We start from the raw sequence: 25,652 nt of genomic DNA on the forward strand, positions 1-25,652 counted from the left end.
TAGATGTATGTCATGACAAGAGACTTCAAGGAGGTTAAGATAAGTGAAATGCAGAACTATTGGGCTCTACAATAAGGACTTTGTTGGGTTTTTGCCAGTAATGGCTCGAGAATTACAGTTTCAAAGCTTCCTAAAGCTTTGAAACTGTCAAGCTTGCATGTTTTAATGCAACCTCTGCAGGGAATAGACGTACACATGACATCTATGCACACTTTATCCACATATGTTGTTTATCTACTAAAAACAATATATAAATGTACAAACGTCACTCAGGAAGAACTTTGTTTGCCCCCAAACATTTATTTTAACTTTTCGTTCTTGTGAAGCATTTCTTCCACCCTTCCTTGTAGAACGCTTCATTCTCGCAAATCATGTTTGAGATCAGACCGAATATCACGGGTCCAGTAAAGACCTTAAAATGTAATCTTTAGTATCTTTAAGTAGTTTGTGGTTGATTTGAAGTTGTGTTTATGATCTCAATCTTTTATTATCATACCTCTTTTCTCGGGCCGCCCACTCATTTTAGTCACTTTAGTAAATTTGTTGCTTTTTTTCATGCAACTTATTTCCAAGAAACTGATGAGCACATCTCTGGCAAACACAAGATTACAAATGTTGCTTTTTAAAAATTCAGTTTTTACAGATCTGTTGACTAAATGAAGCAATCACAATATCTTTGTCAGTGTTAGTTGACTAATAATGTCGTTGGTCGAGGACAGTCCTATTCTTTTCACAGACTCTGAGACTTCAGCTGCCAGTATTTGTTGATATTTATGAGAATCCCGCAGTACTTCCTGTGCTACTGGTCGCTGCATTAACACGAGTCAACATAGATCCAGCTTTGAGCAAAACAGTTGGCCTCAGTGTTCTTTTCCTTAAATGCTGCCTTTTTTATCTTCTATTATTGTGTTAAAGGTGCAGACAATGATTCTAATCCAATACAATATCAAATTCAACAAATATCTCTGTTCTGCGTGTTGGCTGTAAAAAAAACAATCCAGTGTTCACACACAGCTCTGTAAATGCAAAACAGTAGAACCTAGCCACACATCACTATTATAGCCAGTCAGCATTTGTGCCCGCCAGCCTTACTGTACTCTGAGTGTGTCTGCTTGTACATATTGTATCTCGTAGGCTCCCATACACTGTCTGTGTGTGCACTTTGAGCCGACGTATTTCCAGTTTATGCCCTCCCGCTTCCTAATTCTTCAATATATTGACCCCCCACCAACACCCAGTACCTCTGCATGAGAACAGTAAATGTGTTCTGCTATTGATTTCTAATCTTTTCCACGGATCAAACTGCCACTACGTTCACGTCTTCTATCGGACAGCCTGGATGTTATAAGGCCCGTGAGAGAATAAAATCAACATTTTTGCTACAATCTCTCGAATCTGTTAACAAAATTGACGTGGTTTTGGTGGATTGATATTATAACATTTAACACTAAAGACTTGATCAGAGGAAAGTGGAGAGCTAATGGCCTACAGACGGTACTGTAAAGCATTAGTTGTGTGTGGGAAAAAATCGATGTGCAGCACTGAGGCTGCCCGAAAGCCTCTGAAAATGATTCAACCAGGATAAGTGGACCAAGAGCTGTCATGCTTCATATTTCCGCCGAAGCCAGCTTCACACCCTCGTCTACAGTTACATACGTATATTTCCATTCATCTGTCGACCAGTAAGTCACTCTGTTGGAAGCAGTGAGCGGCTGAATGGTTTGCTTAAGGGCACAGTGATGGTCACGTTCAGGGGGAACAGTACTTATTTTCTTATTTTGCTCTATTTTCCAACCCTTTCAAACACAACCTCTCCGCCAGTAATCACAGTGTTGAAAGACATTAAATGGAAGAAGAGACTGTTAGTATGATAATATTTATACTATAGTTCTGCAGTATAATCAAGAGATAACTTCAGTTGGTTACTACAGACAGAGGCATTGAATGGCTTATCATTAATAATGTGACTGTAGGGATACATTGATAACACACTATTAGCACCAACTGCGAACCAAATAGGAAGACAGTCTGCAGAGCCGTAGAGCAGATGCTGACTCTGCTCGTTTTGGAGACACGCTATTGTTGAGTCCAAATACGAGTGAATCACAGCGGTTGTTAGATGGTTTAAAGGCATGTCGAGGGGGCGGATACAGTATCCTGTGTAATATAGTGCAATCCAAAACAACACCCCCACAAACCACAGCTTAGTGATTACCGAAGACGGGAGTCAGCTCCCATCTGACACACAAATTGAATGTTATAAGGCTCACAAACGTTTATTCCAGAGCCGTTGTATTGGATTATACTGCACAGGTGTTGCTTTTATAGTTTCCAGAGTGTGTGTGTGTGTGTGTGTGTGTGTGTGTGTGTGTGTGTGTGTGTGTGTGTGTGTGTGTGTGTGTCTCCAGTGTTATTAAAAGACACACAAGTAAAAACCTGCCATTAGTAAGGTCAATACTCAGGTTGATATTGTGACGGGGTGAAAAGACGGACCTGTTCTTCAGCTTTCTTGTTATCCAGGAAATTTGGTTTGCAGCCAGACATTAAAATAAAGGTCAACAGAGGACACTGAACAACAGAAAGCAGTTAAAAATGACTCACTTACCTTTGTTTATACCTTATTTTATTCCCTTTTTTAACCTGTTTCTCTGTTCCTTTTTTAACTGTATCTGTTTATTCAAAAAGTAAAAAAAAAAAAAAAAAAGAACCATGCTTAGGATGTTTGGTTTTCAGAGATGGAAGAAGTAATTCAATTTTTTACTTAAGTAACTGTAGATATAACATCGTCTAACATAAGAGCCTTTTAACGTTGTAGTTTATCAATGTCGAGCCAATTCTAGATACTTTGTGTATTACTGAGTATATTAGTAGCAAAGTACTGCATCATATTAACAAATCAATTAAATACAAAGTAACCGTGTGAAAGGATCAAATACATGTAGTGGAGTAAAAAGCAGAATATTTACTTTTGAAATGTTGAAAGTAGCATAAAATGGAAATACTCTCGTAAAGTACATGTACCTCAAATTTGTACTAAAGTACAGTCCTTGAGTAAACCTACTTTGTACATTCCACCGCCGCTCATTTTTGTCCAGATTTCTGACTCTATAGCTTTTATCATCTTGTTGCACTCCAAGATAGCATTTAAATTAAATAATCCCATAATTTACACCTTTTGCTGCTTTAAATGTTCCTTTAGAGGATGAGGTCTATACTGACTAAACACTGCCACTCTCTTGAAAACAACAGGATTAACAGCCGGTGTTGAAGGATATCTTGATTTTAAAAACAATATCTATAACAATACCTTTTATTGATCGGAGTCCAGTGGAGTCTGTTGGATTGTTTGGAACTCAGCAACACAAACTAGAAATCACTGCTAAAGATGAAGAATGCGTCACAGAATGTTTCTCTCAAACGGTCGTTATCTTAATGAAATGTCCAAAAAAAATTCTACATAAATGTGCTGCTGCAGAAGTCATACAGACAATGTATCCTCTCTTCTACTCAATTATTTGGTTTTATTGAACCAAATACTGAAGAAGAGGATCTTCTTCCCTTATTCTTTTCTGTCAGCTTTATTGTCTTCATTTGTGGAGTGAACAACAGTGATTAACAGTCTTCGGACTTTATGGTAGCAGGAGAAGAGATGAGAGAAAAGGGGATTCCAGTGATTTTTATTAAACCTCCCCTGGATTACGGTTTTTATTGGTTAAATCTCTTTCCCAGGAACACAGGAAAATAACATGCATGGGGAAGCATAAATGATAAATGCTCTGAATGCTTCTTTCATTATTAAACCAGCGAGATGCCAGGAAAGATCTGAAGAGTGTTTTATTGGACGGGGAGATGACATGAAGGCAGACACACAAACAACATTGTTGCTTTGATTGAAAAAATGTAAAACAGCCAAACATACAACCGGTTTGTATGTGTTTGATGCCACATATACTGCCCATATTCAGGCCTAAACTGAACGTGATCATTTATCTCTGTTTTCCAACATTAAAGCACGCAACATTTTTTTAAATGTCACATATAGATGAGATGAAATACGGCACTAAATATTGTTTTTCTAAACAGCAGGAGCTGCTGACATGTTCGCAACATGACAAATGCAACCAAACCTAAAGAATAATCAAATTACAATGCTCAGAAGCAAAGTATTATTACTGACACTGAGGTCTCCGTTTGTACTTTTGTGTGTCCCTGCAGGAGGAATACAGGGCAGAGGGCATCAGCTGGCACAACATCGACTACATCGACAATACAGGCTGCATCAACCTGATCAGCAAGAAGCCCACAGCTCTGTTCCACCTCCTGGATGAAGAGTGCAAGTGAGTCTCTCAGCCCGTCTGGCTTCCTGTTTGACTGGTTTGTTTCTATGAATACTCGTTTCATTTTCCTGGGAGGTAAACCGTCGAGTGCTTCCAACAGGTTGAAGCAAAGTTGGCGGACAGCCTGATGGTTGAATGGTGAAAACGCAACATCATAATAAGTGCCATGTGCCCGGTTTGATTATAGCGAGTGGGGGGGCTTTTACCAATGCCCATACTACCATACTATTAAGAATGCCAGAAAGAGATTTAGTATGTCCCAATACATAGTACGTCCAAAATACCAGGATGACTGAATGCATCCGGTCACATTTTACAGTATGCCAGCCCCCACGCTTTTATGTCTATTCTGACCCACAATCCTCTGCGCAGCGGATATGCAATGTTACGACGAAGTAGTATGTCCTAATTTAAGTGTGTACTAAAAGTGAAAAAGAGACCGTATGTGATTTGAAACGCAGTAATAGACTCCTGTCCGTCTTTATACTCTCAGCTGTTAGATAACGGCAAAAACGCAAACAAAAAACTCCAAATTGGCATCCATGAGCCGTAGAACAAACATGTTGGCACAGCACAGTGCTGCGGCTGCAGCAATATGTTTCTATTAAAACATATTAAAATCACTGTGCGTAATGTTAAAGAGATTGATTGTAGTGATGAACCCCACGCGTTGTCCCCCAAGTCTTCTGACCTGCAGAGCTCTTTAGCCTCTTTCAGCTCCTTTATCGTACATTTTCATATTTCCATTTTTAATCATGGCTTATACTATTGCCCTGTGTTTATTGTCATGCACCAATTCAGATTGCTTGTACATGCATACATGCTTGGCAATAAATCGTTTCTGTTTCTGAATGTTTTGGTTTCATGGCACCACATGGCAGACAGACTCAGTGACTAGCTGGTGAAGAAAGATGAATATTTATTTATCTAAAGACCAAGTTAGAGATGAACAGAGATAAAGAATTCATATCTGACTTCCATGCGACTGGAGGCCTGAAGCGCCCCATTGAAATGCTTCATGTCCGCCGGAAATATGAGGTGACAGATTTCTTTTATCAACCTCATAAGTTGGCAGTATGCCAGGCATGTGTCTGTCAGCTTGTTCCTCAGTTTGTATGCCCCCTAGTGGCCACAATATCAAGGCTTCAGATGTCTACAGTACATCGTTAGCTTAACCAGATACAACTGTGTGAGTCCTGGAGTTTACAGGGAGTGATGCACACATGCTACCTAGAGGAGCTGATTCAGAGCTTTAAATTCATCTCAGCGACTTTCTACACGCTCTATGCAAGCTGCAAATATAACATTGTTTGTTTTTATATGCAACTAATGACAATACTAAGTGTGTATGATAACGATTCTGCACATAATTAGAACATTTTAATGTGTTAAGTGCTCATGTATTTCTGCTGATATAACCAAATAACCACGGTGAAAGATAAAGTATCCTAGAATGTAAACGCTCTAAACTGCAGAGTACATTTGATCCCTTCAGGTTCATGACTGTAATGGGACTATTTCTTACTGACAGTATTTCCTCCTTTATTTCTCCCTCTTCTCCATTTGGACACTGAATCAAATTCCTCCCACTTTGAAAAGCTGGAGAGCACTGAGTCCTTGGCTGTGCAGTCTTCATAGTTCAGGTTTCACCCTGTTCCAAAAGGCCCCGGTGTCTCATTCTTCCCCTCTTCTCTTCCTGTAAGCTGCTGATTTTCTGCAGAATCGCTGGCTCTTGATATTAAAGGACTGGAGGGAAATCTGACCCGAGATCAGCTTGTGATAATCCCCAACCTGTGGCTTTCAGAGGATGAAATGTCAAAACTGGCTACAAATCAGATAACTTGCCGCGTTTCCGGCGGTCCACATTAAGTGCCGTTGTTGTGACTGTTGTTGTGACTGATGGAAAAAGTAATGTCTTTAATTCATGATGCTTAAAACAAATGTAAAAAACCCAAATCAAACTCCTCTGTCCTTTTTTTGTTTCAGTTTCCCTCAAGCCACCAACCAGACTTTGTTGGATAAATTCAAGCGGCAGCATGAGGGGAACAGCTACATAGAGTTCCCTGCCGTCATGGAGCCCGCCTTCATCATCCGACACTATGCCGGCAAAGTGAAGTACGGAGTCAAGGTCAGTGTGATCCCCCACTTCCTCACCGAGTCACTGATTAGACGGAAAGAAAAGGAAAGAGCAGCTTTGTTTTTTAGTTTTTTTTGTTTTTTGTTCACAACCTTATTAAAGTTACAGTAATAATCCTCCTTCTTCTTCTTCTTCTTCTTCTTCTTCTTCTTCTTCTTCTTCTTCTTTTTCTTCTTCTTCTTCTTCTTCTTCTTCTTCTTCTTCTTCTCATTCTTCCATTAAAGCCAGATTTCATGCCATTCTGCTTTTTTTCAGTTAAGCAAAGGGCTTCTGTGGACAGATTCAAATTACCCATCAGTATTAGACAAGATTTTACTCTTTCAAAAAACAAATACGAATGTATTTAAATCAGATTATATGGCGATATATATATCTGATTATTTTTTGAAGACTTCTACAGATGGTTGTGTACGTAAATGTTGTGAATATTAGCTGTTGTTTGTGCGTGTTTGGCACACTCGCATGTATTGATATTACTGACTGTGTTGTCATTGATTTGATATTGTTGCATTAAGATCAGCTGCTTTTAAGACCTTCTGTCATGATTGCACTAATGTTTTATTTGGACATCTTTTAATGTGCGGACCCCAGGACGTTTAGCATCTGCTGTGGCACAAACTAACTGGGATCCAATAACATCCACACATATTACCATTGACTACCATTTTTTAAAATCTCTGCCCCTCACAGGATTTCCGGGAGAAGAACACAGACCACATGCGTCCGGACATCGTAGCTTTATTGAAGAGCAGCAAGAACGCCTTCATCTGCGGGCTGATGGGCATCGACCCGTCAGCCACGTTCCGCTGGGCGGTACTCCGAGCCTACTTCAGGGCCCTGGTGGCTTTCAGAGAGGCTGGGAAGAGACACACGCAGAAGAAGACCGGTGAGCTCCCACACGAACGGATACACCATTAATGTGCACATAATAGCAGACAGGGACAAATTACCTGAGCTTAGAAAAACATGTCATCAACAAATATATTGTTTTTATTGTATTAATGCATCTTCTCGAGTTTCATTTTTCCCTAAATTATTAATTTACACCATTTTGCAGCTGCACATTTTTTAAGTGATAGATTATATTAGAATGGATATTAAAGATGTATGAAAGTCTGAGCTCGCTGTGTCAAAACATCATTAAAGAAACCGTAAAGTGGGAAAGGACATTGATTTTACTGAATGGCATGTGAGCATCACAGGTACTTTATAGTAGAATAATGGTAAACTACCAAACCTCTTATAGCTGCTTGCAGTATTTATTGTTGTTGTTGCTGTCAGCTGACAGGTCTGAAGCAGCTCGGATGAAGATGGAAAAATGAAAAACAAATGAGCTGATGATGAAATTACAAACATTTATTTTTTCAGTTTTTCCCGCCATGCACAGGACTGTACGCTCACATGCCACGCAGTTACGATTTAGTCCTCTCAGTTCATTATTCTCTGCCATATTTTTGTGTTTCAGTAGTGACTGTTCTGTAGACTGTGTGCGTAGTGCTGCCATGTATTTACAGCAGCTCTTGCTCTTTGTCTCTCTCAGCTTTGGCTTTCTACGAATGCCTTCTTTTCCCATAGATAGACTTGATATGCAGTAGATATTACCATCAGATGTGTTCTCAGCACTGCCGTCGTATGAATCGGACTCTGCACCCTCTCGACTCTTTCTACACGTTAGGTTCTACACGTAGATGTTGTTGTGTGAAAATAGAAGCCTTGTATCTTTTGCTCATCCTTACATATCTTTTAGAAATCCTTCTAACTGAACTCTAAAGATATCAGAGTCGCCTAAGGGAACCTGTCACATGTCTTCTGAAACATTTCTGCAAAATGTGTTTTTGACTGAAAGTTACTTTCAATTATTTCTTTTCACATCGTCATGGGCTAAGTTAAAAGTTAAATGACCTTTTTAAATGCCTTGTCCAAGAGCACAAGGACTGTAGAATCAGAGAAAAACGTCTAGAAGACATTGTGTGGAAGTGCCTTTCGGCGGCGAACACCTACTCACAGAACTACAATGACAAACATCCTACCGCTGCCAACAACTGCAGTTTTGAATGTCAATCATCTTCTCTCCTGAAGTCTTGCACAGGTATCTCTCCAGTAGACGACTGCATCTCTTGATCTCTCCTTCTTCGCTGTCTAACCTGTCTCTCTCTCTCTCTCTCTCTCTCTCTCTCTCTCTCTCTCTCTCTCTCTCTCTCTCTCTCTCTCTTCCCCCCTTCTCTTTCCTTGTGTGTTTCTTCTTTGTTTTGCTTCTCCAAGGGCATGATGACGCTGCTCCCTGTGCAGTTTTGAAAAGTGTGGATAGTTTTAGCTTTCTGCAGCACCCTGTGCATCAGAGAAGCTTAGAGATCCTTCAGAGATGCAAAGAGGAGAAGCACAGTAAGGCTGCCAATACAACAATAACTCCTCCTTACATTTTAATGTTAGACCATCACTTGAGGAAACTGTAGGGACGAGGCTGACCAACATCGTCAAACTTTACTGCACTTTACTGCAGCCAAAGTCGAGCCAAAAGAGATCAAAATCATCATTCAAACTTAAAGAGAAAAGTTTTTTATTTTCTGCTTTGTGATTTGATTTACAACTCTTTATTTCCTATCAATAGACTAGATGCTTGTTGGTCTCCGCTCCCTCTGTCTCCCTCTTCCCTCTTTCTTATGCACCTGCATGCATTTGTTCTTAGTCTCGTCTTGCATGTTGTGCTCGTGCTTCAGCCGTTCGGTGTCTTACACTGTGCTAGTGAAAGGCTGGCTCAGAAATGCATGACTCTCATCGCTCTATCAGCTAATTTTTGGTCTGGGGAAACAACACAGTAGCACCTCTAGGTGTCCATCACTTTCTGTTTTTGTCACTCGGCTACACTTTCTTGTCCAGTCGTGTCTGTTTGGAGGGGGGGGGGGTGTAGTTGCTTGTCCACCACAGCACACGTCTAAAATCAACCGACTTCACCTCTCACTAATACCACAAAGGCTGGTGATGGTGGGAGAAACACCGAAGGGGTATAATATGACATCACTAACTTGCTCACAGGCAGCTTTGGTGTTGGGCACACAGCCGACCTCACACGCTCCTCTCACAGAAGGTCACTTTCCCTCTGCGAACAGTTCATGACACTGGGATGTGCTTGTGTCTTTTTGTTTTGTGCCACCCTGCAGCTCCTGATGAGAGTGAAAATATTGTACAAAGTGATGAAACTGAAAACGGTATACGGTTAAGTCACCTGATAAAATGCTCTCTCAGATTGCTTCTTTTTTTTTTTAAAGTAGGCTAACACTCACCGTAGAGTTCTCTGATTTCTCTTCGCTACGATTGAACGGTTCAGAGCAGCAGCTGAAGGCTCATCACTGCCATCACACCGTAGTAATGTAACACAGCAGCTTCATTAAACCCATCCTGCTTAGAGTTTTACTTTTTTTAATTCTCTTTAGTCCGACCTAAATAGTCACCGCCTGCTGTACTTCATTATATAAATGATTATGGAACAAATGTGTTTTAAATATTGGTATTTTAAACAACTAATCACGGTTTTTGAGCAAACCTACAGGCCATTAACTCTTCAGTATCATCTTCCATAATTCAACACTAACAAGAGAAAGTCACTATTAACTTCACGGATCTTTTTTTAATATCAAATCATCTGCAGTAGATCGTATTTCCAATAAAAAGGCACAAAACACTCACTGCAATAACACATGGTGATTTTTTTTTTTTTGCTTGGGAAGGGTTTGAGTTTTTGTCTGTGTGTGTGTGTGTGTGTGTGTGTGTGTGTGTGTGTGTGTGTGTGTGTGTGTGTGTGTGTGTGTGTGTGTGTGAGTGAGTGAGTGAGTGAGTGAGTGAGAGAGAGAGAGAGAGAGAGAGAGAGAGAGAGAGAGAGAGAGAGAGAGAGAGAGAGAGAGAGAGAGAGAGAGAGAGAGAGAGAGAGAGAGAGAGAGAGAGAGAGAGAGAGAGAGAGAGAGAGAGAGAGAGAGAGAGAGAGAGAGAGAGAGAGAGAGAGTGGTTTTGTGTTCTTTCACACGATGCCAACCTGTCTGTTCGTGATCAGGTGTGCCCAGAAAGAATCCACGTACGCCGCTGTCGGACCTTCAAGGAAGCAACACCATCAACGAGAAATCGCCACGGTAAGAGTCTGTGTGTTGAGCTTTGCTGTAACGGTGCGTTTCAGGAAATGGACAAATATGAAGAAATAAATTACTGCTATGTCAGAATCTGGTTTATTGACAAGTAGGTTTTCACGTGCAAGGAATAAGTACAAACACCAAGAAACATCAATAAAGAATAAAAGAAATTACTATAAAAACGTAAAAAAAAAATACATAAAAATGTGTGCAATATATCTTAATTAAAATGAAAGCTGAAAATAGGAGAATTACATTGAAAATAAATAAAATACTATTAAAAATTTGTACAATATATTGAATTCAAATGAAAGAGCTGTACATTTTTAGAGGTGGTAGTTTTGTGTAGAAATGTGCAAAATTGTCCAAGGAATGTGCAAAGCTTTACAGTATTACTTAGATGTGGAAATATAGACACAATTCAAAGCCAGGTCCTCCAGATGACAGCATTCACTAAACAATACTACAGGTATGCCAGAGCTGGACACACAGGCGCATCTACACACGTGTCACTTGAGGACAAATTACTGTGTTGAAACGTCTGACAATGTATTACAGTCCAACACCACAAACTACAAGCTCCACAGTTACCTTATAGTTATACAAATACCAACAGCTGAACATCATACGCCTAATAAAGGATTCAAATGTACAGTTGTTGATATAATCACTTGTATATTTATTGATGTTGTGGCACAGTGAAGGGAAATTAGCTTTTTCCACCACTTCTACTCATGCAAATAGTGTTTCAGATACAAAATATGAAAATATGTTGATATTCATTAACATAATATGGAAGATTTATTTTTAAATATACTTTCCTCTTTATTTTTATTTTACCTTTCGTCTTTTGCTTCTTTGTATTATTTACTCTTCATATTGTGTTTATTTATATACAAATATAAGACTATTGATATTAGAATAAAGCACAGTGCACAGATATTTCTAAATATTGTTGTGGTCTATTCACCCAGATTCAGTTGAGCAGTACTGGGTAGAATAAACTTCTTCTAAATCTTTTTGTTTGTTTGAGTTTATCCGTTATTTTATGCCTTTCATTAGTCGACTGTCAAAAGAGGAAATGAGAGGAGAGGGAAACGGGGAACGACCTGCAGCAAAGGTCCTCTGTGGTTCATTGTCGGAGTCTTCACCTCTGGGCCTCCAGGGCGTCTCGTTAAATTAGTATTTGATCATACATACGTATGACAAAGAGCTTTGGAGCTCCTCATTGTCAACAAACCCTTTTAATACCGTTCTGGCAGATGCTCTGTCACACATTAAGTAATATGTATTTTTAATCATCAAGGAAAGATATTCACCTCTGGGCATTGAGACAGACGTGGCATGCCTTTGAAAAAACAGAAAAGGAGTGAGTGCTGTGACCCCGAGTGTTGCTCTCATACCCCCCCACTGAGACCCCGGTCCAACACCTCCTCTAATTAGCTGTAGACTGTGAGATTAGTGGCCCACGACAGCGACTGGTGGCACAGAGCGGCTCGTACAAGACGGCTTTTGTTACACAGGAGCTCAGTCCGGGGCTGTTAAAATCCGCCCTTAATGTGATTTAGCAACCTTTTTCTCTCTCTCTCTCTCTCTCTCTCTCTCTCTCTCTCTCTCTCTCTCTCTCTCTCTCTCTCTCTCTCATACATTACACACTCATCCTCTACATACTAGGAGAGCACTAAACCCCGTGCAGCTGCTTCCTCCGTGATGTAAAGTCACAGCTATGCACTGGACAGGAGTGCTTGGAGAGTGATAAATATTAGGTCCCTGCAGGGTGCTTGACTGCTGGACAGAGCAGTGTACTGCTTTATGGGACTCTCAGAGAGACTATGGAGATAAACAGTCACAAGAAGCATGTTGTACCATCACCATTCACTGAGATCGATGATCAACTGGGGAGACGTTCTCTCTCGTCTTCTTTATATGGTCGGCCAGATGCTGAGGGTTCGTGCTTACACACTGTGGCGTCAAGCATTATTTTCTGATGCGGTCATTCTCAATAAGCCCTGAAACACTCGTCATATAAAGATAGAGCATAAGCCCAGAAATAAATATATATCCAAAGATTTTGATTTACATAAACACACTGGAGCTTTGTGGATCTTCTGCCCTTTACTTATAACAGTGTAACGTATTGCAGGCTAGTAGTACAAATCATGTGAATCTGTACGACTCCGGTGGGAGTGCGATAAGGATAGTGGAGCAGTGCACTGTGTTAGCGAAGCATCCTCTGGGTCTCTTCTGTTGCCTCCATAGAGAGAAGCTGTGATGAAACAGCCAGTCACACCTCTGGTGTGTATTCTTACATCTGCTTTCTATTTGCGGCTTCTGTCTACACTGTATTTCAAATTCAAAACCGAGTATTTTGAGGTTTGACCGAAAAAGAAAATCATGGCAAGAGTAAGCCAACAGTTTAAAAAAAAAAAAATGTAAATCAGAATCAGTTTAACGATCCAAGTGTGCTGGGACTTTTACTTTGGTTTCCAGTGGCTCTCTATGAACTTGAGCTGAACGCTAACATTAGCGTGATAAAGCTCACAATCGCCCCCCGTTCATAAATGGTGCATATGTAAATCCCTGCTTAAACGTTGCACATATCCGGGATTCATCAGTATTTTTGTGCTTGGATTTGTTCGTACCCTGTGAACTAATTTAGAAGTGCCTCAGACCATTTGTACGCACAAATGATGAAGACCCGGCTGTCTTACAAAATGTAAACGCACGTCTTCTAACTAAATGGATTGGTTGTTGTCCTAAATCCAAGAATTTGACAGAGGACAATTCTGACCTACTGCTACATGAAAAATCAAAGGAATCACCAAAGTCAGTAGGATTCATCCTCTGGTGACCATGAATGTCTGTATAAAATTTCATGGCAAGCCATGTAATGCAACCAAAGTGATGGAGCGACCAACATTGCCATCCAAAGACACTTTTAAACATGGTAAAAACGAAATGTTTGCTTCTTATGCACACAAGGAGCTGGACCCAATGAGCCCAGAGAGGGTTGTGGCTTATTTTAATGCCAATACTGAAGAGGAAGGCGCATAAGCTACTTTCTAAAAGCATATTTATGTATTTCAGAAATCACTTTCAACCCAAACAGCTGCCCCTGCACAGAAAGCTCTACCTTCTCGTCTGCCATTCTGTATTTGTATTAACTTTCATTTTCATTAGCCATTTAAAAACCTCTCCACGCGCTCGTTTCCCACCTTATTTTCTCTCTAGGAATGACTCAACCTCCTGCTAATAACACAGTATGAGCTACCTAACACATCGTGCTCCTGTGGTCTGTGTGTCATAGTGTGTGGCGGCTTGTAACTCAGCAGTAGAGATTCTTGTAAACTTATGAAAAAAACTATAACATTGGAAACTAAACAAAAGTGCCCCAATGGCTCTGAAGAGCTGCATTAATGATAAACTGCTACTGCCACAGATATACTGTGTGTGTACGGTGATGCTGGAGATCTTTGGTTCCTCAGTTGCCTCATTTTTCCTCCTCTCTCGTCCGCTCCTCTGAGCTGAAATAGTTCCGACTGGTTAATGGTTTTAACCATGACCTGACCGCTCGTGTTTTTGTTTGTCTTCTGGGCAGGTGGTTAGGTTTCACCTTCAGGTCTGAGGTTTAAATCGTGTGTGAGGTGAATTCCCCACTCTATCTCCAAAGGAGAACAACATGGAAACTTGCTGCCCCCACTGGTGACATTCCTACTGGGGGGAAAAAAAACAATACAAAAATACAAGTTGACTCTAAAAATGTATTGTATGTGAGAAGTGTGTTGTGCATCATAATGCTGAGCTTTTGGGGTTTACTTTATGTTGACTGTGTGTTACATTTTTTTTTTTTACAACTTGGTGTGTAGTCTTATGCTCTTTGATAAAAAAAAATAGAATTGTTTAGTAAGAATGGATTCAATGCTGAATTTACAAAAGAAGGGAGGACGAACAGTTGAAATCTTTTTATTGCTTTCCACTAACAAAAATACTTTTACATTTTAATAATCTATAGCTCTGCTTTTCTATTTATCAAAATTTATATGAAGTTTGGTTCGTTTCAAAAGTGTCTCGTAATGTAAAAGTTCTGAGACTTAAATAATCGCTTTTATTGTTTGTCCAAAGGAGTTCTCCGGGCCTCGGCTGGAACGGGCGTGTGGGTCGACTGAGCCGCATGTCATCCAGCAGCTCCACCACAGAAGAAGACGGCGTCTTCGTCAACTCTGCCAGCAGCAAACTCCTCGAGAGAGCCCACGACATCCTGATGTCAGTAACAAGACGCATCCGCAGACACCATTAAGCTTTAAACTCCTCCTTGTTGTGTTTTTCTTTCTTTCTGATTGTAAAATGCAAAACTATTTTCAGCATCCTATAATTCTAGTGTTTATTATGTACACCAGCAGTGTGGCCTAGAGACATCCTTAAAACTGAAAGACTCGAGTTCAAACTCTGTGTCAGAAAGCATCTGCGCTGCCTCTTCTCGGCCGGTGATCACTACATTCCAACCGGCTCCAATGAACTCTGACCTCCCTCTGGAGGGGAGCTGTTCCTCCACGGGGATGAATAAAGTTCCACTTTATTGACAGGAATATGAGCCACTTGGGAAGAATTTCTGAAATGAATTCAGCGCTTTGTTGACCTTTTTTACTTGAGAGAAGAAAAAGAGCGCCCTTTTCAACTGTTGAAGAGCAAAAAGATGGATTTTGTGGCACAAGTACGCAAAATAGATTCAATTACCGGACTGACATTTCTGTTTTTGTTTTTGTATAAACAGGAGGAACAAAAACTACAAATCTAAGCCGGTTCTTCCGAAGGTACAGTCCAGAATATCTGTAATTTATCTACATGAATTCAAATGTGGTGTTACATTATCAACATTATCAGCTGACTCTGGCTTCACACCTGCAGCATTTACTGAACGTCAAGTCTCTGAAGTACCTCAGCAACCTGACGCTTCACGACCGCATCACCAAGTCGCTGCTTCACCTCCACAAGAAGAAGAAACCACCCAGTATCAGCGCACAGTTCCAGGTCAGACACACACACACACACACACACACACACACGCACACGCACACACACACACACAGTAGCACACTGCATAGCTCACTGATTTGCCATTCAGTGCTCTCACCATAAAAACAACCTAATTAGCCTGAGCTGCACCGAGGAATCTCCCTCCAGCTGTGAATATGATAAAAACAAGGTGTGTCCTTTCACAGCTGCCCCCCCCTCCCCGCCGTCTCTCTGCCTGCCCCGCAGCCTTATCCCTGTATTTGTCCATAATGTGTGTGAAGTATATTACTTCATCCACACACCCAGAAGTCTTAAATGTATGACATCATGTCTGGGAAATTAAGACAAAAAAATGTCTCATAAAGAAAGACTTTTGATTTGGTTAGAAAGTGGAACGTTTTCCTTTTCTCTGACATACTTTTCCTCACTAATGTTCACTTAGCAAGAGGCGAGACTGCTGAAAACAAAAGATGAAAATCTGTTAAATGTAGGTGCTCTGCATTTTACGGCAGATTATTTTCTTTGAATAGACTTTCCCGAACTTGGGATGAATTTGACTGACAGCTACAGTTAGCATTCAGAATAATTAGGTTATCTTTAGGTCAAAAATGGCTCTCATATGCAGCCAGTAACACAAACCAGCTTAGAAAGAAAACACTTTATTTTCTGTCCGCTTTCTTTGAACGTGAACTCTGTGCTCTGGCTGTTGAGTGGCGAGGCCCCTCTGGCAGGCGGCCCTGGCCTCAGTGTGTGGATGACTTCACTTCCCACATCCTGTGCTGCGCTGATTGCTTTAATCTCCCATGGAGGAGGAGGAGGAGGAGGAGGAGGAGGAGGAGGAGGAGGAGGAGGAGACTGAATTCCTCCTACCTTCCACTGAATCATCACACACACATGCTGCTGACATACATGTGCATTTGTTTACACACACACACACACACACACACACACACACACACACACACACACACACACACAATGATTGCACATGGAAATACTACACATCTTTTTCTTTTTTTCTCCTGCAGAACCACATGCTTACGTGGACATATTGCTTGTATTTACGATCGCAGGGCAGCAACATTAATCTTGCGGCAAAGAGATTTACTGGATAGACCAGCAGTTATTCATTTCTGACTTTGACTTCCGCCTGTCCAACAACTTTTGTTTTAACTTTTCTGTTTTTGTGTCTTTCTTTAGGCCTCCCTCAATAAGCTGATGGAGACTCTGGGTCAGTCTGAGCCGTATTTTGTCAAGTGCATCCGTTCCAATGCAGAGAAGGTACCGTGTGCTCACTCCAGACTGCTGCCACTTCGACTGTTTTAGTTTAGTTTTCAAAGCATTTTTCATTTCCTTTTTTAACGTTTGAACATTTCTAAAGCATGTTTATCATTTCCCCCTTTTCTCCTCTGTAACCTTTGCCATCTGTCGCTTCTCCCTTTTGTCATTTTCCCCTCTTCCCCTCGTCGATTATCTGTTTTTCCTCTTTCTCAGCTGCCCTTAAGGTTTAACGATAACCTGGTGCTGAGGCAGCTGCGGTACACAGGTATGCTGGAGACTGTGCGCATCCGACAGTCGGGCTACAACATCAAGTACAGCTTCAAGGTAACAAACACATTCACACCCATAGACACTCTTTAAACATCCAAGTCCAGATGTGTTTGATTAATACAGTAAATAAGAAAGAAATAAGCAATTGGAGATAAACAAATACAGTACACATGTAGCCAGTAGTTCAATGAAAGTATATTAACTCAATCACTTATGTATACGTGTTTTGAGATACATCACTTGTACTTCACTTGAGTACTTTCATTTTGTGCTGCGGTAAACTTTTATTTTACTTTTAGTTAAAAAAAAAATATTACACTTTTTGGCACCTCATAACATTTATTTAAAAGCTGTAATCATTAGACACATATGCTAATTAAGATATTGCACACAAAACATGGGATGTGTTGATTAGAGAATAACTATTCAACAGTATCTAAAGTAGTTAAAATTAGTTTGCAACCTAGTAAAAATATTGCAAATGTATTTTTTTTACGAGCCCAGCCTGAGAATAAATGTGTCAGAAACAGGCGGCAACCTCCGGTTCTGAAGAGTGAAGTCTATGAGAAATTATTCTACTTCTCACTTGATTAATTACCTCAGTAAACATTGTAAACATGAGTTTCTGGTCTCAATTGCTAGTTACTAGTTTTCTTCAATACAGCATGATGTTCCTTTAGTATATGATGGTTCCATTTAGAGTCAAATAGACATGACACAGCTCCTCCAGAGCCACAGAAGACACCATACAGCAGTTTGATGCTGAACAGGACTAGTGAACTCACCATTGTGTGTAAACTTGATGCAGTTCCCCTTTAAATTATGCTAGTTTCCTGAGAGTTATAACAGACCCACTTCATCCACTAGTCTTTGTCTAGAAAGTCCAAGTATCATGTTCATCATGAAGCAAACAGCGGATATGCCAAATGTTAAAAGAAGTTTAGCAGCAGATTGCATTACCATGTTCCCTCTGTGCAGGCGTGTGCAGGCCAGAGCACTGGTGCACTATCAATCCATGCTCACATCCCAAAACTTTAAAAAACGACACTCAGGTTTCCACGAGTTTAGGTGCCAGCGATGAATTCATCTCCAGGAAACATGTCACTGTTTGAGTCGCGATTCATTGTGTCAAGATGGAATTATGTGGGACGTGAGGTGGCAGCCATCTTAACCACATTGGCTCTCGTTAGAATGATGTCAACCCTGTGAGAAATGCTGTATGACTAATAAAGCCGATCATGTTTTAATGCTGGTTGGAAGTGAGCCTTTGGACGGAGAACGTTTGGGAGTGGCTCGCTCCACTTTTCTCTTCCATTAGTTTCCATTTTGTGGTCTTGAATGTTCATTTGTGCCAGTCACGTCACATCACGTCAGGTCAGGTCAGGGTTTTTGGCAGAGATTAAGTCATTGTGGTGTTTCATTGATGAGTCACAAATCACAAATTATCACAAATTATTCTCCCACGTAACTCCCACAGCGGTGTCCACTGTAGCTGAGTAGATAGTTACGGTTTCATTTGCTGGGCTTCTTTTTTCAACTTGTTTAGAAAATTGCAGTAGTGTAAACAGACTAAGTACATTTACGCAAGTACTGCACTTATGTACAATTTTGAGGTACTTTACTTATGTATATCCACTTTACATTACTACATTACAGATGGAAGTATTGAACTTTTTTTCTCCATTACGCTACATTTATCTGACAGCTATAATCACAAGTTACTTTTAAGATTCAAATTTTACATAAAAAACACAACTCCTAATAATCTTAAAAGTACAACACATTGTTCAAAGTTAAACCAGTGGTTTCAAACCTTGTTTGATTGTGACCCCTCGCAAAAAAACAATGTAGGCGATGCTCCTTATCATGTTTCAGATGTCTGTGAGTTGTTAGTTCCAACAAAGAGACATCGGTCCTTTCAACTTCTCACATGATTTTATTTGAATATGAATTTTAATAGCAGAATTACTATATTTTTACTACCGCCACCTTGAACAGCTACAAAGTGAAACACTACTCAAAAGTATTGCATTGACAGGATTAACAATATGATAATATATATCAGTCACTGAGGTATTTTTACTTGTAATTTAGGGTGTCTTTATATACCAGTATTGATATCATGTTGATAATACACATTTGACAATATCCTGTAAATAATCCAGCGCCTCTTAAATCATTTTATGTACACAGTTACGGTTACAGACTCTCCCGTCACTCATTTTCTTAATGCAAATAATTTGCCAAAAAAGAGACATAAAGTACAATGAACAAAGTTTAAGATTAATTTGACTGATAGCATTTTTATCATTCTGTTTAAAAAAAAATATATAAATATTGTGATAATATCGTTATCATGAATTCTGTTGGCCACGATAATCGTGTAGTGACATGCTGATATTTTACTTTAATAATACATTTTAATCAATGGTGCCTTTCAACGCCACCTCCCGTTACATGAACTCAGTAATAAAATATACAATAAACAACAAGCCCCAGAAATAAAACACCAGTGAAATCAACAATGACAGGCAGCAGGTTGAAATCAGTAAAAATAAGTTAAAGTGAATCCTAGTTTAAAAAGCAGGTTTTTAATTTTATAATGGTGTCCAGCATGCAGATGTGAGAGGGAATACTTTTAGATACTAAAAAAGTATATTTTGATGATTGCAATACTTTTACTTGTTTTTTTGTATTCTGTTATATTGGTACTTTAACATTTGAAAACTAATGACACTATGTGTTTAGTCATTTGTGTGGACTGACCTTTAAGATCTACATTACTGAGCGCAAAACCCATAAAACTGTAACTATTTTGATGAGCTCACTCAGGTGATTTTAGCAGCAGACATCTTCATTTATCAGAAATTCCCCAAAAACATATTTAGTGCTGCGGTCAGCACTAATGAGAAATATCTTGAGCATGGTATCACTCTGGAGGAGTCTGCTGTTTCCAGACTCTTCGGAACAGAGCCTCTCCATTGTGCTCGGGTCTCTGAAGCACTCCCCATGCTTGTAATTGTATAAACACAGCATCTGTTTCCCTAACCACCCCCCTGCAGCCCAGAGTGTATTGAATTCAGACAATGGCCCTCAGTTTGAAGAGTGGGAGTTCAGCATATTTATGCCATGATGTTTGAACCCCTGCAAATATGGACTTTTACCTGAAACCACATGTGCCTTTTTTTTTTTTGTTTGTTTTTGCACAAGAGATGCTGCAGGAGGCTGCTTCGGTTTCTGCTGCTGGTCGAGACTTTCATTTCACATTCAGCGCCACAGTGTTGAACATCCCCAACCAATTAATCCTGCGTTGCTGGGGTGGCCAAACTAGGGCAGAAATGGTGAAATATTGGTTTCTGTGCCAAAAGGTTCAGAATATAGTCAAAATCGAGTGTTTAAACTATTGTGCAATCTACCAACAGTGCAATTTATTAGAAATATGCCCACGTGTTGGGCATTGCACATCCTAGTTTAAACACTAGATGTCGACTACATTTAGTAATATTGTTGTCTTAACCTCTTGGTACAGAAACAAATATTATACCATTTATGCCTACTCTGTTTGTTCCATCTTGATATTAGACAGATGTATTATTAAATTTATCTTAAATTTAAATTTGTATCTGAAACTTTTTGTGAACAGACACAAATATTTGCTAAATTCAGCCTGTTTTAACTTTACATACTTACATATCCACACATAACATCATACTATTTTAAGTGGACACTTGTATTAGAGTTTAAACGTTTTTTAATACATTTTAATATAATCTAAGAGCAGCAGATACAGAAATACTTTTTGAGATATGTGGGCACACCAGTAAGTGACTGTAATGTCAAACGTTAAACTGTTTAGTCGTGTTGTGTAGTTATTTTTGATAGAACATTTTTTTCTAGGGTAGAAACACTGATTTTGTAACTGGTTGTAAGCTCTGTATTCACTTTTGTTTTTCCTGTGACTCCTGTTTTTGTATTTGGTCCACAATCGATACAATTTGCCTCCCCTGCTTTGCTGAAGTCAGTGTTAGAAAAACAGCTGCGGAAAGTAGAAACGTTTTATTCGACACATTTCTGGACAGAAATCTTGTGCTAATAACAAACATAGAATACTGAATAGTAATACACATATTTCTCAACACCTTTCCTTGTCTTCTTGATAGGATTTTGTCCATCACTTCAGTGTGCTGCTCCCAGAGCGCACCAGTGCCACCAGAGACGGCATCCAGCAGAGTCTGGACCAGCTAGACCTCGAACCAGATGGGTACCAAGTGGGAAAGACAATGGTATTTACCCCCCGTCCTTCTCCCTCCTTTCCTCTTTGCTGTTCTTCTAAATCCACAGATGAACAAATACAGTTAGAAACATGAAGCGACATCTGCTTTTAATATGCCACATTATCCCTGTCTGTTGAGCACTCTCTACTGTACAAAAAACATGTGAAAATCACAGTCCAAGGCCCAAAATTGATTTACTTAAGATAATGTGGGGTTTTTAAAATCACTCAAACTCTTTTAGTTTATTAAATCTTTGAATTTCACGAACTATAAATAGAGCCACAGACAAAGGGAAAGGTTAGTGTTGAGGATAAACTCATATTACCTGAAAGCATCCTCCCTCTGGAATAAAAGGATGTAATGAAGACAGTGCCCCATATTTGGTCCTGGTTGGTATGTATGAGTCATGATGGAGGGGTCCTGGCCTTTGGGATGCTGTCTATATAATTAGAGGATCATACCTGACATACTTGTGACCATGTATGCGATCGCTGAGCTTTGTGTGTGAGCAGAGCTTTTTGAAAGAGAATGTGTGTGTGTATACATCTCTTTAACAACCCTCTTCTTCATTGTGTGTGTGTGTGTGTGTGTGTGTGTGTGTGTGTGTGTGTGTGTGTGTGTGTGTGTGTGTGTGTGTGTGGTACCATGCACTGACTCCATCATGGTCCCTCCCCTCAGGTGTTCTTCCGGGAGGCTGAGCGTCAGCGGCAGCAGGCCGTTCTCCACGCCGAAGTTCTCAGACGCATCGTCACGCTGCAGCGGCGGTTCAGAGCCCTGCTGGAGAGAAAGCAGTTTGTCAGAATGAGAGAAGCAGCGATCTGCATCCAGGTACAGTTCAGTGCTTTTAAGCCCCCATCTTTTCCTTCTGTAGGATTTAAATCACTCTTTATTGATGTTTTTTTTCTCCTGTTTTTAAATTATTTCTTCTGTATTATTTCTGATTGACTTTCAGGTAAAATTAAAAGCAATTCAAATTATACTTTTACAAAATGTAGTTTTACAAATGTATTGTTTTCATGCTAATCTTAATTATATTCTTACAAACGATTTATTATTCAAGTTTTTGTTTTATTGAGCAGAAAAGGTCTGTATGATGTTATGCATAACTATGAAACATAGTTTGTTGCATCAATCATCATATTATTATGACCTCGCTTACATTTGCAATATTGTGATATACTCAATATCAGAAAGATATTCGTAATAATGTTGTGGTATTGATTTAATGCCCGCTGTCCTGTCGTAGCTCAGTGCAGCACTACATTTGAAATTAAAGGACCAAACGGCGTCCTTTGACATCAAGGATGTTTTATTTTAGTTCCTAAACTGGAAAATATTTTAAGTTTGATTTGAAATCTGCATGAATATCCAACTCAAATCCAGATCAAATCAACTTGTCACTCAGACATGCCCAGTCCATTTGGAATTTAATTAGTTTTTATGTCCAATAAAAGACAGTTGAGATTACTTATTGAGCAAATATGCTTATATTTCTAATGGACTTTAGTGAACAGGAACATATGTTGTGAGTAAAAGGGACAAATAAATCACAGTTTCATAAAAATAATACATCATAATCATCATCTCCTCACAGAAATGGTGGCGTTTGTACCGGCCCATAGACGAGCAGGAGGATTATGGCCCTCACCTCCAGGAGGGGGCAGCATTGTGTCTGCAGACACAGTGGCGAGGTTACAGGGAGCGTCAGAGGTTCAGGTTGTGGAGGGAGGCTGCTCTGGTGCTGCAGAGGGCGTGGAGGTTATGGCTCTACCGGCGCTGCACAGCAGCTCTGGTCATTCAGACGGCCTGGCGCTGTCATCAAGCCAGAGACGCCTACTTGCGTCTGTACGGCGCTGTGGTACAACTACAGGCAATTAGCAGAGGCTTCCTGGCCAGGCAGAGGTAAGCCATACTGTAAAACACCTGTTCCTGAGCACGAGCACCTTCATTTAATTCATCAAAAACAAACATTTTAGCATTTTCATAAAGCTGTAACACACAGGTGACTGCATGATTTTTGCTCAAGCTGGTGAAAAGCCAGATTAATCTTTGCACACAGCTCCTGCCTGCAGTGTATTTGGTCATTGTTCAGTGTGCTTATTGACCGGGCTTGGTAAAAGCACGCCATTACGCAAGCAACCCAAAGCTGCTCTACGATCAGCTGAGCCACTGAAAGAAAGACTTTTTAACTTTGGTCAATACTTGAGTTTGTTCTGAATAACTGTTTAAAATGTATCTTGATACTAGCAGTAGGAAGTAGTTTGACATCTGCTAAAGTTGTAACCATGCCTTCTTGATTGACAGCTTCAAACAGCTGAGAGAACAGAGACTGAGGGAGGAGAAGGAACAGCAGGAGAAGCTGCTTCAACTACAGAATGGCCAGGTGAGTCTCTCGCCAGAAGCAGAAGAGGAGGCTCCTGAGAGGATCATGGGGTTGGACCTCAGCACGTGGGAGGATCGCTCCTACGAGCAGCGAGAAAGGAGCCTCCAAATCCTGAGCAGCCACGAGGGCGCCGTCAGAGAGGAAGGAGAAGGAAGAGAACATGCTCGGACGAGAGAGGGCCCCTCTAAAGCGCAAACTGAAGCATCGGACCCGATCCAGACATCCACCGTGGTGGTGCGAGAGAGGTCCAGAACTTTAGACGAGCCCAGCCAGAAAACCACTCGGGCCAAGAGAGAGAGCCGGCGGATGAGAGAGTTGGAGCAGGCCAAGTTCAGCCTGGAGCTCCTCAAGGTCCGGGCGACCAGCGGTGGAGCCTCGTCCCCGTCCGAGGAACGCCGCTGGTCTGTGGAGCTGGTGGCCCCGGCGACGCCACCTCTTCGTTCACCCCAGGGCACGCCCGACAGCCAGAGCTCCAAAGGCAGCTTCGAGCTTCTCAGCATGGAAGACGAGGCCCCCAAGGCTGTAGAAGAGGTGACAGACAGTGAGGACCTCTGCTCCCCTGTTGCTTCAGTAGCTCCAGCACCTGAGCCCAATGTGGAGGTTGTTTCATCGAGCCCGAGGCCACTCGAACCGCACAGGACGGACGCAGTTGCACACCAAGGCAGACAGCGCCCGACCAAAATGGATCCAGCAGCCCCCTCTGCCCCCACACATCCGCCCAAAATGGAGAACAACCTCCCTACCTTTTACGTCCCTGCTAGTGAGGGCAGCACAGCCGTCTCCCGTCGTCCTGCTGAAGAGCCCAAACAAAAGACGGAGGCAGCCGTCTCCACGACCACCACCACCACTGTCACCAAGCTTCTCAAAGAGAGGCGGGAGTCAACGCGGCGACCAGTGGTGGTGGTCATCAGCATGCAGAAAGAAACACCACTAAACCAAGAGTTGAGTGATATTGTCCGTCCCCCTGCAGCGGTTCGAGACTCCAAGTCTCAGACGGGGGAGAAACCAGACCCGGCTCTCGTCCCCGTTTCCACCTCTGGCCCTCAGGCTGACCAGGCGGTCATCGAGAAGCTGGTGCGACTGAACGAGGAAAAGGAGGTGAGGCAGCGTAATCAGCAGCAGCAGAACGAGAAGGAGATGATGGAGCAGATCAGACAGCAGAAAGAAGTGCTGGAGCAGCAGCGTCTTTACTTCGCTCAGTACGAGAGGGACATGTTTGAAAAACAAAGAGGAGAAGCGCTGCTCAGGATACAGCAGAGTCGACAGGGTGGACAAGATGTTGGTGGCGCCGCAACCTCCGGGGTGCGCCGTAGACCCAGCTCCCTGCTGATCGAGAGATCCCCAGGGATCGCTCCTCCTGCCAGAACACAGTCGGACTCCGCGGCCCCATCGTTGCACTCTCCCCCGGCTGTGGACATCCAGGGCACCGCCTCTCACCCGCAGCTGCCCCCTCCACCTGCTTCTGTTCCCAGAGAGAGACGCAAGGAGAGCGGCTGGGCGCCCAAACTGACGCTGGAGTCCAAAGATGGAGGAGGAACCAGAGGGAGAACAGCGACCAAGAAGACACCAAGTGATCAAGGAACCACAGTTAGTTTGAAGGACAAGCCAAACATCTTCTTCTCTCCAAAGGACAAAGTCACATTTACAAAGTGAGTAATGGGTTGATACATTTTACACTATTATTATATACACTATTAGTATTATTAAATATATTGCACTATCTATGTTTTTGTTGTTATGCAGAACCAGTTTTTGTGTTGTTTTAGGTGCATAACAATAAAAAAAGTTCAAGAATCATAAATAAAATAGAAATGTAAAATAATAAATATGAAAAATATA

The 25,652-nt window shown here is 41.1% G+C and overlaps 1 protein-coding gene across 22 annotated transcripts in view; it reads left to right on the top strand.

The window, feature by feature from the left end:
- The window catches only part of myo9aa (myosin IXAa), a 105,340-nt gene that overhangs the window by 67,159 nt on the left and 12,529 nt on the right, over window positions 1-25,652 (top strand). For 16 of the 22 annotated variants that reach the window (XM_068724225.1, XM_068724226.1, XM_068724232.1 and 13 more), the window contains 15 exons: window positions 4,216-4,337; window positions 6,324-6,465; window positions 7,165-7,360; window positions 8,737-8,856; window positions 9,633-9,680; window positions 10,520-10,595; window positions 14,715-14,855; window positions 15,364-15,403; window positions 15,498-15,620; window positions 16,806-16,886; window positions 17,100-17,210; window positions 21,317-21,439; window positions 22,109-22,258; window positions 23,025-23,332; window positions 23,735-25,462. In XM_068724225.1, coding sequence (XP_068580326.1) covers window positions 4,216-4,337; window positions 6,324-6,465; window positions 7,165-7,360; window positions 8,737-8,856; window positions 9,633-9,680; window positions 10,520-10,595; window positions 14,715-14,855; window positions 15,364-15,403; window positions 15,498-15,620; window positions 16,806-16,886; window positions 17,100-17,210; window positions 21,317-21,439; window positions 22,109-22,258; window positions 23,025-23,332; window positions 23,735-25,462 — 3,509 coding nt within the window. The remainder of the gene's footprint in view (window positions 1-4,215; window positions 4,338-6,323; window positions 6,466-7,164; window positions 7,361-8,736; window positions 8,857-9,632; window positions 9,681-10,519; window positions 10,596-14,714; window positions 14,856-15,363; window positions 15,404-15,497; window positions 15,621-16,805; window positions 16,887-17,099; window positions 17,211-21,316; window positions 21,440-22,108; window positions 22,259-23,024; window positions 23,333-23,734; window positions 25,463-25,652) is intronic. The other 6 variants (XM_068724236.1, XM_068724248.1, XM_068724237.1 and 3 more) reach the window with 1 other exon arrangement.

The sequence above is a fragment of the Cebidichthys violaceus genome, unplaced genomic scaffold (assembly GCF_023349555.1).
Source record: "Cebidichthys violaceus isolate CVI_PGR_0920_01 unplaced genomic scaffold, fCebVio1.0.p SCAF_30, whole genome shotgun sequence".
In the NCBI taxonomy this organism is placed as follows: domain Eukaryota; kingdom Metazoa; phylum Chordata; class Actinopteri; order Perciformes; family Stichaeidae; genus Cebidichthys; species Cebidichthys violaceus.